At 35.2% G+C, this 12,127-nt stretch overlaps 2 protein-coding genes across 2 annotated transcripts in view; both read right to left on the reverse strand.

Annotated features, from left to right (window-relative positions):
• LOC117632458 (flavonol 3-O-glucosyltransferase F3GT2-like) overlaps positions 1 to 41 on the reverse strand; it is a 1,165-nt gene extending 1,124 nt beyond the window's left edge. The window contains exon 1 of the mRNA XM_034365978.1: positions 17 to 41. Within this exon, the coding sequence (XP_034221869.1) occupies positions 17 to 41 (25 nt within the window). The remainder of the gene's footprint in view (positions 1 to 16) is intronic.
• Positions 42 to 3,136: 3,095 nt separating this feature from the next.
• The window catches only part of LOC117616120 (flavonol 3-O-glucosyltransferase F3GT2-like), a 14,123-nt gene continuing 5,132 nt past the window's right edge, over positions 3,137 to 12,127 (reverse strand). The window contains exons 2-3 of the mRNA XM_034345335.1: positions 11,996 to 12,120; positions 3,137 to 4,110 (exon numbers count right to left, since the gene is read on the reverse strand). Of these exons, the coding sequence (XP_034201226.1) occupies positions 3,251 to 4,110; positions 11,996 to 12,120 (985 nt within the window). The 3' untranslated portion in view covers positions 3,137 to 3,250. The remainder of the gene's footprint in view (positions 4,111 to 11,995; positions 12,121 to 12,127) is intronic.

Genomic DNA, 12,127 nt, shown 5'->3' on the forward strand with positions numbered 1-12,127 from the left:
CCACCAAACACCTGACCTTCACCCTGTTGACCCCTCAACATCTTTCGCTTATAAAGTTACTGGACACTGCCTTCAAAAATAGCCCAATAGGTTCCCAATGTTGAGTAGGAGTGGGCGTCAGGACTAGAAATCGGAACACTAAGCCTGACCGAATGGAAAAAATTGAAAAACGAACTGGTTTAGTAAAAAAGTCAACAAACCGGCACTGAACAGGACCGGACATGTTCTAACCAATTTAGATTCTGGTTTCACAACTTACCAAATCAAATCAGACCAGACCGGTTGTGTATAATTTTATTTTATTTTACAAAATTATTTAAATCTAATGCTACATTTTTAATCTCATAACTAATATTTGCCCAAACTCAACTTCAAAACACCTCTCTTTTCTAGCCCCAATATATATTTTTGTATGAAATTGGATCCTTTGTTAATTTTCAAGCCCAAAAAGTATTTTAGTTGGAATTTATATAAATAAATAATTTGAAAAAATAAATAAATAATAATCCGGTCCAAAACCGAAAAAATCAGAAATCGGACTAGAACCGATTTAAACCGAACCACCAATTTCATAATTTTTTTACTAAAACCAAATCAAACCGAACCAGTTAAATAATACCGGTTCTGATTCCAATTTGAGGTGGAAATCGGACCACGCCCACTCCTAATGTTGAGGAACTTCTTGAGTCTTGATGAGTTGAGCACACAAATTTCAGGGGCCAATAATGGTGTCTTTCTCATTATTGTGAAATTATTGAAAGCGCACAATCCGCACAAGTAATATAGAGATAAGTGAATTGTCGTTCCCATCAAGTTAATGTTTAGCATCAACAACAATATGCTGCAATGAAACAATGAATAAAAGATACAACAGAGATAATAGCTGCCCCTAGATAATCTCTAATTGTAACACGTATACTAAATATATTTAAATTATTATTCTTTTTTATTTATATAAAATGAGATCTAGGATGGTCTTCATTTTGTGCTGTAGAGATACTTGATTCTCTATTTATATGAAAAATAGATCTGGAGGCAGACGAGTAGGTGCTGCTGAGTGTGCTCTATTTATATTTTTGGTTGTTGAAATAATAAGTGAATGGGGCAATGACTGGGCTGAGAGATACTTGGTTCTCAAACGAACAACGTGTGAGAATTTATTGTTGAAGAAATCTGTTCTGTGGTATTTGGGACGATCTGAAAGCAGACAAGGAAATTAAGTATGATGGTATCGCATGGTCCACGCCCCAGTACCAGCACAATTCCACTATCATTACAAAGGTGAAAAAGCTTGATTGTCTTATTAGTCTCTTAGTTATCACGAGTGTTCTTTTCCTGATCGCATTTTATATTGTTCTGGTACATATTCCTTATGTTTTTAGAAATAAACAAAATAAAATTTTAAGTCGTGCGTAGGCCTCTCAAGAGAGGCTAGTGATCACTAAATGCAATTAATAAAGAGTGCTGCTAAACGAACTCTAAAATTAACTGAGTACACCATACTATAAAAGTATATATTGAATTACTGATTTATCCAAATATAAAATGACCAAAAAGGATATATGGAATTGTGAAACAAATATAGTTTTAATAAGTACACCCTACTAACCATATTCAACCCTAATCAAGAGATTGCTTGTCCTATTGTGTTTTTAACGAAAAAGGTGGTAATTGCAAGAACTTGGAATTGCAAAAAAAATGTCAACAGTTTTAGTAGAAGCATAAATCCATATGAAAAGTCAAAGATTTATAAACACTATTAAAAAAAATCAAGCTGAAAATCAACTATAAAATAATGCTACAAGTATTAGGGTGTACCAGGGGTATTTTTGGTAGTTCTATAGGGTGTACTTAGTTAATTTTACATTTTAATTAAAATATTATGGTGTACTTAGGGTGTACTACGTGTCTACAGACTCGTCTCGATGTGCCCTATGCAACGGTCTAATTAGAATTTCCAAATTCCTTCCCGGTCAAAAAGTCAACTTTAAACCTAATAAAATCTTCACGGAGTATTTTTGTCTTTTCCTTGAATAAATTTATAATTAAAAATTAATCTAGGATCGGATTGTTACAATTGAGGTGGACTGTGGTGGGGTGGAAGATGGTTTGCTCATTTTGATGGGTTTGAGCCTGGTGGTGCTGAGCTTGAGCTTGGTGATGCAGGGAAAAGCGCAGAGGTGGAAGCTGTTGAGTTAAGGTGGGTGGTTGTGGTGATAAATTTGGGTAAGTGGGGATGGGGATAAGGTGGCTGTTTTTTGGGTAGTGTCAGTGCTTTTTTTCTTTAAATAGCTTATTTATCTAATAAATATTTAACAAGAATTTTCCAATTTCCCTTAATTTTGACAGAAAATCTAACAGAATTGATGGAGTGACCAATGATGCAACACGATATCTAATTGAAGGACGATCATAATAATTTTTTAGGTTAAGGGACGAAAAGTAAAGTAGGGGCTTATTTGAGGGACCATTGCTACAATTTTGCCTACATTTTAATTACTAATTCAAGAAAATTCTCCGTACTTTCATTCAAAGCATACTTCAAACCTTCAACCTCTGTCAATCAAAACGCATGGGATCCTCTGTAAAGTATTATTAAAAATAAAAAAATTAAAAAAATCACTCTCAATGTTCATCGTCTCTCAATTGAACGAAAACAATAACGGAGCCATAATTAAAAAGAAGACAAAGAGCAAACTGAGCAAATGGAACAGAAAGCTTGTGCTCTTGGGTTCAGAAACTGAGGAGAAATTTGATGGAATTGGATTGTACCCAGTTGGGAATTTTGAAGCTTTATTGGAATTTTGATTTGAGTTTGGTCGGGATGAGGGAGAGAAGGGAGGGGTTGGGGTTTGACAGGGATGAAGGAGAATATGTTTTTTTTAATCACCTAAGTCCTTAAAAGTCATTTCACAAATGGATAAATTTGTTTTAAAATTTTGAAGATAAGGTGAGTGAGGAAATAGGACAGGTGAGTGAAAATAACATCACTCAAATATTATCAAGGAAGGAATTCTAAAATTTAATTATAAGGAAATAATGCATTAAATTTATTTTTTCAATGTGTTTTTCTTATTGATCTCAAATGGTAAAATTGACACAACAACAAAGGTAATAAATGTGAAATGACCTACAACTAAAACTAAAAATGCGTGAACTAAACTCAATTAAAACTAATCGTTTTGGACCTAGATCTAAGAAGTCTTCAATTTTATTCTAATTGATCTCCAAGCTTTCTACTTGATATATATTACTTGGTGACAATGTCCACCAAGCTATTGAAAGCTTGGCTGCAGCTACCATTAGATTCAACCGCTTGTAGAGCAAGATTTTTAAGGGCCCCGATTTTGTCTCTCATTTCCTTTCCTTCTTTATGCTTCAAAACAAGTTCCAAGGCCTTCACCATTCCAATTTTTGTAATGACCCCTCCCTCAAACTCAGTTCCAATTCCCCAAACAGCCACTATGGTCCTCATGTTGAGCGTGTGGTCGCCAAAAAATGGCCTGCAAATCATAGGCACCCCACCTGAAATACTCTCCATAACCGAATTCCACCCAGCATGTGTCACAAAAACCCCAACTGAGGCATGTCCTAAGACCTGCACTTGGGGAGCCCATGAAACTATTTTCCCGTTTAGGCTACTTTTGTTGTACCCTTTGGGCAAGAAATCCTCTATGTTGCCCCTACATGACCAAATAAATGGAAACCCAGTTTCAATCAATGCTTGAGCTAGGGCTTCTAGCTCATGAGGTGGTGGGGTTGCCGCGCTTCCAAAGGCAATATATACCACAGATGCAGGCTTGCTCTTGTCCAGCCACTCTATGCAACCACTTTCGTCTTCGGGTGAATGTGGTGATCTTGATATTAGGCTCAGCGGTCCATAGTTGAGCAACTTCTGAAACCTTGACTTCAGCGCATTCTCAATTTCAGGGTCTACGTCATCGAAAGAGTTAACCGCAACAACAGTTGCTTTGAGCAGTTTTTGTCCCATTTTGTGCAGCAGGGTTGCTATGGGTGAATCTAAGTTCCCTGTTACTACTCCATCCGGTAAGTCACATATCTGAAATCTTGAAAATGCGGGAAGGAAGTCAAGCGCCTGTTTTCCACCTCCTGAAAATAATAATAATAATAATAATAATAATAATAAAAAGAGAGAGGCAATGGTTAGAGGAATTAAAGTCCTTCATGAGCCAGAATAAGCTGCAAGTTGAGAAAAATTTAAATGAATTATGGGGGCCTTTCTGGGTTAAAATGAATTATGGGGTCTTTTTTTTTTTTTTCTTCTTTCATTAGAACTAGTCTCTCCGCACGCGCTTCCGCGACTGTGATAGGCTTTTTTTAAAAAAAATTTTAATTTATTTTAGAATTAGAAAATATAATGGGTAGTTGTGTTCCATACAAATAGGATCCATTATCTGATTTTTCTTTTAATTTAATACGAAAAAGTGTGAATATACTATATTATCTTCATTTAATTAATAATTTCAATTTTTAATGTTTGCATTAACCAAGGGCATTTTATGGTATTTTGAATGTTTTACCATTATTTGCCTTTTGCTTTATATATATAGATGAAGAGGCCTTTTTGGGTTTTACCTACAGTTCCGGTCCAAATTTGGGGGCCTTATATTGGGCTGCAGCTTGCTCAGTAGGTGCACAAGAGAGAGAGAGAGAGAGAGAGAGAGAGAGAGAGAGAGAGAGAGAGATTGCCGGTGAGCCTGGTGGCTTTTCAAATGAGCCGCCCATTACAGAGCAGCGCCCAACACCACAACAACAACCATCATATGAAATGGGTTCAATGTCCAATTATGAAGCAGCCCACAGTAATTAATCACGGCGATCTAACGGCTACTTTTTATTTTTTTGTTAGAGGAGATGCTCTATAAATTAGAAGCACCCTAAAGGAGCACGACATATAAACCTAACAGTGAGTTTATATCGGACGTCCTACATTAAGTCTCAACAAATCTAAATATTGAAAACAAAAAGATACAACAATCGAAATTAAAATCAAACAGTGAAAGTGTCTAAACTAATCAGGTTAAAATCTTCGTAAAAATAAACTAATATAAAATAACAAAATTGAAGTTTAAAAAAAAAAAAAACCAAAAAACAATTGAGTATAAAGCATTTGTTAAACAATGAATAAATCACATAGTATTGTCCAACTCATGAAAATATATATAGAAAAATTAGGTATTAGACAAAACAATTCTTATTAATTAGGATTTGAGATATAGAGTATTTTTGTTTGCGTTTTAATATCTAGGAATCAAATTTTGTTTTGGATTTGGCCAAAGAGAAGGCCCAGATTCGTTGGGCCTGTCTAAATTAAAAAGGTAAAAATACAATTTTACCCTTTTTGTTTAAAGCCTCGCCAAAATCAAATCTCATCATTCCCCTCTCTCTCGACTGGAAAACAAGGCATCCACATTCCCAATTTCACAATGACTTTCAGTCGTCGTAACGACCTTATCTCGTCATCGTTCCTTTACGAAAGTTGCTAGCCATCACTTCCTCTATCATCTTCCCAAAATACCCAACCCAAACAGGCAGTGTTAGTGGGCAATTTTTGCTGGAACAGTCTAGCAATCGGGGCCTGCCGCAAGCCCAATTTGACAGCAAGTTTTCGTCTCCGTAACGACCTTATCTCACTATAGTTCCTTCATGAAAGTTGCTCGCCATCACATTCTCTATCAACTCTCCAAAATACCAAACCCAAACCACAGGAGTTTGTGTCAATTTTGTCTAGAGCAGTCCAGCAGTCACTGGACCATAGCACCACGATATCCAAGCCCCTGTATAGTGAAATGTCATTGCCATCACCAATGTTGTTTGGCTCATCTAGGTCAATCAATTCCTCACTCTCATTTCTGCTTCTTTTTTTATTCTCTTAGTTCGGCACCCAATCAATTTTACCATGGAGTAAGAAACCAAACAAACAAGAATGTGGTTTGCAGTTTCGGTTTCTGCATTGTAGTTTCCGTTCCTACATTGCAATTTTCGTTTCTGCATTACAGTTTCTGTTTCTGTTTCCATTTTAGTACTTTCATCATGGTTTTGCATTCCACACTTATTAATAAGTTTATTTTTCCCCCATACTCTGCAGTGTAGTCTTTGGTTCTATAAAATTAGTTTTTGTTTTTGTTTTGTTTTTTCATTTTTGTTTACATCATTGATATTCACAATTTTGTTTTTGTTTTAAAATCCCACTTAAATATGAGAACTTTTGGTTTTTATAGAAAACGCAGTGCATTTTTCGATCTTCTTCTTCTATTGTAGTATTAATCTTTTGATGTGAAGCTCAGTTTTTCTACTGTGGAGGTATGTATATTCTTGATCAAATTGTTATTTGAATTTTCTAGTTTTTTTTTCCGGTTTTTATAAGTTGATTTTTCAACTCTTTGATGTTGTCTTTGTTTTTACTTTGGCTTTAAAAAAAAAAAAAATCATATTTGAGTTTGAGGTGCTGTTTGGTTAGAGATTTTTGTATAATTTTCTAGTACTTTCATCATGGTTTTGACTTTTAGTTCCTCATGTTTACTAGGTGCATTTTTACTCAGACTCTGCATTGCAGTTTCCGTTTCAGTTTTAATACTTTCATCATGGTTTTGCATTTTGGTTCCTCACTAATTTTAGTACTTGCATCATGGTTTTGCAGTGCAGTTTTTGTTTCTATAAAAATAGTTTTTGTTTTTGTTTTTGTTTTTGTTTGGAGTTTGGAGTTCGGAGTTTGTAGTTTGTAGTATTTGTTTTTGTTTATATATATATATATATATATATATTTTTTACATCATTGATATCTACATTGTATTGTTGTTGCAGTTTTTGTGTGAATCTGTGTTAAAATTAATTTGTTTTAAACCTTTGATTGTTTATATAAATATTGTGTAATTGAATAAATATCACAAAAACAAGTTTGGTGTAGTGGTTTGTGAGTGAGGCTTCCTCCTTTGAGGGTCAAGGGTCAAGTTTTCAATGACACAAAATTTTTGGTCTTTGGCTTTATGCTAATTAGGTGAAATTGTATTCCTATCTTCCAAAATAGTAAACTATGTAGTGTTTTAATGTAACGACCCGGTCCTAAATTAATAATTAAATACTAAATTATTAAAGAAAAAGACAATGTTACCCCGGAATATTTTAATAGGTTTACATGTTGACTTGTTGACCGGGGAGACTTTGGTGGAATTGTTACATCCGGGGCGAAAAAGTGTTAAAATATTTAAAGTAAGAGAGAATAAATTTAAAAGAGGAAATAAATTGAAATAAACATTAAAATAGTATGATTTGAATTAATTAAGGTTTTTGAGAAATTAAAATATTATTTAATATTATAAGGGGCAAAAAGTTTGGGAAGGAATTTAGAGATTCCGATTATACCGTTGCATAGAGCACATCGAAACGAGTTCGCAGACACGTAGTGGACTCGAATCGGGGTTGTAACGAAGAAATGACAATCAAAAGAAGTTCAGTGGTATGACCGTAAGTAATTCGAAGTTCAGTTTGTTAAAACCCAGATTTTCTGCAGTTTGGCAGCTGGACCAGCTGACTTCAAAAGGTGATATCTCTCAACTCCAGCCACCAATCGAAGTAAGACCAGTCCTGTTAGAACGACCATACTTCCCTCTTCCAGTCCCAGCCTATCTCAACCTCGATCCGCCGTCGTGGTCGACGAAAACAGCCATGAAACATGGCGGTTTGGACAGTTTTTGACGAAATTTCGTGGAGCTCGTTTGGACACCTTCGGCCACCATTTTCTTCGAATTTGGTATGTTTTTCCATCCTTTCAATGTGTTCTAGCTGATGGTTTGGTAGGATTTGATCAATTTCTAGTGTAGGCAACTCGATCTGTAACCCAAAATTTGGCCAGATTTCGGGATGAGATTCTGGCCACTTCCGGTCATTTTTCGAGGTAGGTCCAAGAACAAAAGTGATTCCAAATAGGGTGTTATACCTAGGATAGGAGTTTGGGCTGGCGATTTGGAGTATTTCCGGCTGCCGAAAATTGATCAAGCTACCCACGCACTGCCAGCGTGTGTGGCGGCGCATGGTCTGCATAGTGAGGTCACTCTTAGTCCTAGAATGATCCTCGTGTTGTCACGAGCGCGTAGGAATTCGCGGATCTCAATTTGGACAACGTTTGAGCCCCGATCGGATCTCGCATACGGTGCGATTTCTGAGTTTGATACAGTTGAACTGTTGGATCGTAGTTATTCTCGTATATGTCAAGCTAGACAATTCCTGGATCGTGTAGGATTCAACGGATCGGGAATTGGACTCTTGGGTACTCCGAAAAGGTCAACCCTAGGGTTAGGTTTATAGTAACCGTCCGATCGTGCAATCATGAGTAGTCTGACCGTCCGATCGAGACCAAACTCTCGGGACATGTGTCCTGGGCATGGTAAGACCTCTAGGAACTCTTGGATTGGAATTTTGAGGTCGTGAACCCCACGGGGTCCCGGGTTGACTTTTTAGGACTTATCGCTTTTTGAGTCCCGAGGTACTCCTAGACCGTTCTAATCATTGAAAAGGCTTACATAGGTTTGAGAATGACTTCAAATACAATGCATGCACTTTTAGGAGCCCAGGGCCAGGACTTTGGATTAAATAACGAGGATGAGCTCCATGTGATATGGTTGAGCCTTTAGAAAGCTTATGTACATGCGAGTGTTCATTTGGTTTAGTTGTAGTTCTAATTTCATGATTTTATGTGATTTCGAGATGAGTATTTAATTATCTGTTTATTTATCACCTGTTTATATATGTTCATATGGTTAATTGTGTGGTAAGAGTATAAATATAATATTGGAATGGTATGCTAAGCAGAGATCGAAATAGTTAACAAACTAGCCAAGTATTTGGTATATATATATATATATATATATATATTCAGTAGTTGAAAAGGATGAATCTTAGCTTTTGGCTTTTATCAGATTGTGGTGTGTATATATATATATGTGTATATATTTTAAGTTTAGTTGAGAACCAATTTATCGAAAGTTTATATAAATGACGAGTTATGGTTTTCAAACCCACCGCGAGGGTAACAACCCCCCCTCCCTCCCAGTTGCCTTGAGACAGTTTGTTATTTTGATGATGCCCCACGAGTTTCGGGGACGCCTAAACCGTGTGGTGCGATGACTGCGGAGAGGATTGAAGTGTTATCTCTGAGACCTGCGAGAATTGCGGCTCAGTTAACTTTATGGTTCCGAGACCTGCGAGGATGGAATTGATGGACTAACATTGGAATTGACGGATTATTATTGGAATTGACGGATATATGGAATTGATGGCATATATGGAATTGAAGGTATTAAAAGAATTGACGGATCAGAAATGGGGGTACGCCTAGGTGGAGAGAATTTAAGTCCTAAGATGCTTTTAAATTAAATTGAGGATTTTATACCGCTACCATTATTTTCTTAAGCGTCACAATTGTTTTACAAGTGTTAGATGGAAATATACATATAGATTCTAATTAAGTTGTTGATATATATATATAAATATATTTAAATATATATATATATTTATGAACCTTACAGGAGTTTCAATACAAGGATACAAGGGTCTTTAACTTATTTCATTTCATTTTACTTTATTTTAGTATGTTTATTTATCTTTATCTTCTATAATTTTATATTGTATTAAATTTCTTAAGTTTTTCTAGCATGTTTAGCCCCACGAGTATTAGAGTTATTCGGACCGTGGGAGCGAGGATTATAGACCAAGTTGACCAGATGTCTTCTGAGTCCAGCGAGGATTATAGGTCAGGACGTGTCACCATTGGTGTCACGAGGAATTGATGGTTATGGCTTTCCAAGCATGATTATTTGATATAAATACTTTTATTTCTTCATTTGATTATATATTGCTATGTGAGAAATGCCAGGAAGTTTGAAATAGAAAGTTGAGATGAAATATGAGAACTAGAGTGGTTTTGCAATTAAAAAACTACGTGTGGCTTGATCCCTCAGTAAGGGTACGTAGGCAGCCTATAGTTGAAAGGTGCAGCCACGAGTTAGAATGTTTGAGATTGCCAAAGCAGTATTGTTGTTCTGAAAGTTGAGATGAATTTTATTAGCAGATTGATTTATTCGTTTCATTGAGGCCTGAGGCCAGAATGTTGTGATGCTTGATTTCCTGGATATAATTGATATATGCTGAACGCTTGAGAAATTTTAAATATTTGATGACAGGTGAAAATTTTAGGGAATGAGTAAATTACATGGAAAACTCTACCGAATTTTTCGGCAGAAGACAATATTATTTTTAAAATGGTTTTTTAGTTAGAAGGGCAGTTTGGTCTTTGTGCCCAGCATTAGCCAGGTGTCAGATACTCACAGGGTTCGGCCCGGATTTCCAAAGTGGAATTTGGGTCAGATCCTGTCATTTAAAATAAAAGCGATATGAGAAAGTGTTTTTAGTGCCAAAATAGTTGTATCTGGAAAGAAAGATGGGAATTTTTCAATTGGAGATAGATCTTAGAAAACATTTTTGTATGAATATGTGTATGATTCACATTCGGAATAGACCCTCTCTGCCGACATGAGAATACTTTTTTTATAAATAAATATGCAACTCAATAAGTACCGGACCACAGCAGACAATAGTTAGATTAATAAATTGGCCTTCTAGTGCCTACTTCCTCCATTCACGATGCATTAAATTGTCTTAATTTTGATGTTAGATCGCTCTGTTATTGTAATGATTCTTTGTGGCTAATTACTTTTTTGGCTGAATTATGAATGCAATTACGAAATTTCTATAAATAAAAAAAAGAAAACCACATCACAAGTTTGCTTTGAACCCTATACTTGTATATTCTAAAGATTATATAATATTGTTGCCAAAAATATCATTTCACTCTATGTTTGATTATATCTTAGTCAAAAGAAGCAAAAATGCTCCAAAAGCCCAAATACTATTTATGCCACATTCTCACCAAGAAAAAAAAAAAAAAAGCTCCTGTGACTATATCTTTAACCAAAATATTGTAACTTATCTCTAAGTTTTATGTATTAACTATGAATAAAGTATTAGTAGGAGGAAAAAAAGAAAGATATTTAGTCATATACCTATTCTTAGCACTAATAATATAGATAAACTCGATACCATTTTATTTCTATAAACAAACCCAAAAAAAACTCAAAAAATGAGCGCCGACCTTATTGAATTTAATTTTGATTATTAAATTACTTTGATGCCCTATTAAGTGGTTTGAGTATTTTTATGAGGTTTTGGAGTTGAGCTTGTTTTAAGAAATTGATGACAATTTTGTAATTTATAAGAAGTTAAAGGTCTTTTTGTTATGTTGCAAATGGGCTTTGGGTATGTTTCTAAAGTCCATTTCATATAGGATTTTTTTTTATAATTTGAACTCCTATATTGGATATAATAGTGAATCTCCCCAAAAAAATGAACATGATGGAGGCCTGAGTGAATTGGTTGAAAGAAGAAAAATGAGAGTAAATGTAGGATAATAGAGAAAAAGGAAATAACATAGAATTACAATTACTAGCTATTCGCTATTCAATTTGTTATTTGAAATTGTTAATACGAATATTGGAGGGAAGGTAATATTGCATATTTTCCATTTTCAATCACACGTAGTGTTTTGGACTTAAGAGTACAAAGAATAAGGCAGATAAGGACTTAGTCAAGTTGGCTAGAGAGGATGTGTGCTCCTCATTATGCAATCGAGTTAGAATTCCCCACCCTTAAAGTAGAATATCATTTGTATCCAAAAATATAAAAAGTAGAAAGGTTATGGAGAAAAGAGTGCTCAAATATCAATTGATTCTTCAGGCAAACCACTAGACATATACTATAGAATATATACATAACAATGGATCTAGTTTCCTATGGCCAAAATTGGTTTAACTATAAAATGTATGAACTTAATATCTAAATTTCAGTTGCCAAAAACAAAAATAAACATTTCAGAAACATAGAGATGCTCACAAAATGCAATTAAATGAAATTGATTGCTTACCAATAACGATTCCAACCCTTTCCCGTATGAAGTCAGTCTCTACATGAACAAGAAGTGACCGTGGTCCACTAGTCCAAACCGGCACCCAGGGCACTTTGATCTCCTCCGACATATCTCCCCCGAACCAAAAGA

The sequence above is a fragment of the Prunus dulcis genome, chromosome 1 (genome assembly GCF_902201215.1).
Source record: "Prunus dulcis chromosome 1, ALMONDv2, whole genome shotgun sequence".
In the NCBI taxonomy this organism is placed as follows: Eukaryota; Viridiplantae; Streptophyta; class Magnoliopsida; order Rosales; family Rosaceae; genus Prunus; species Prunus dulcis.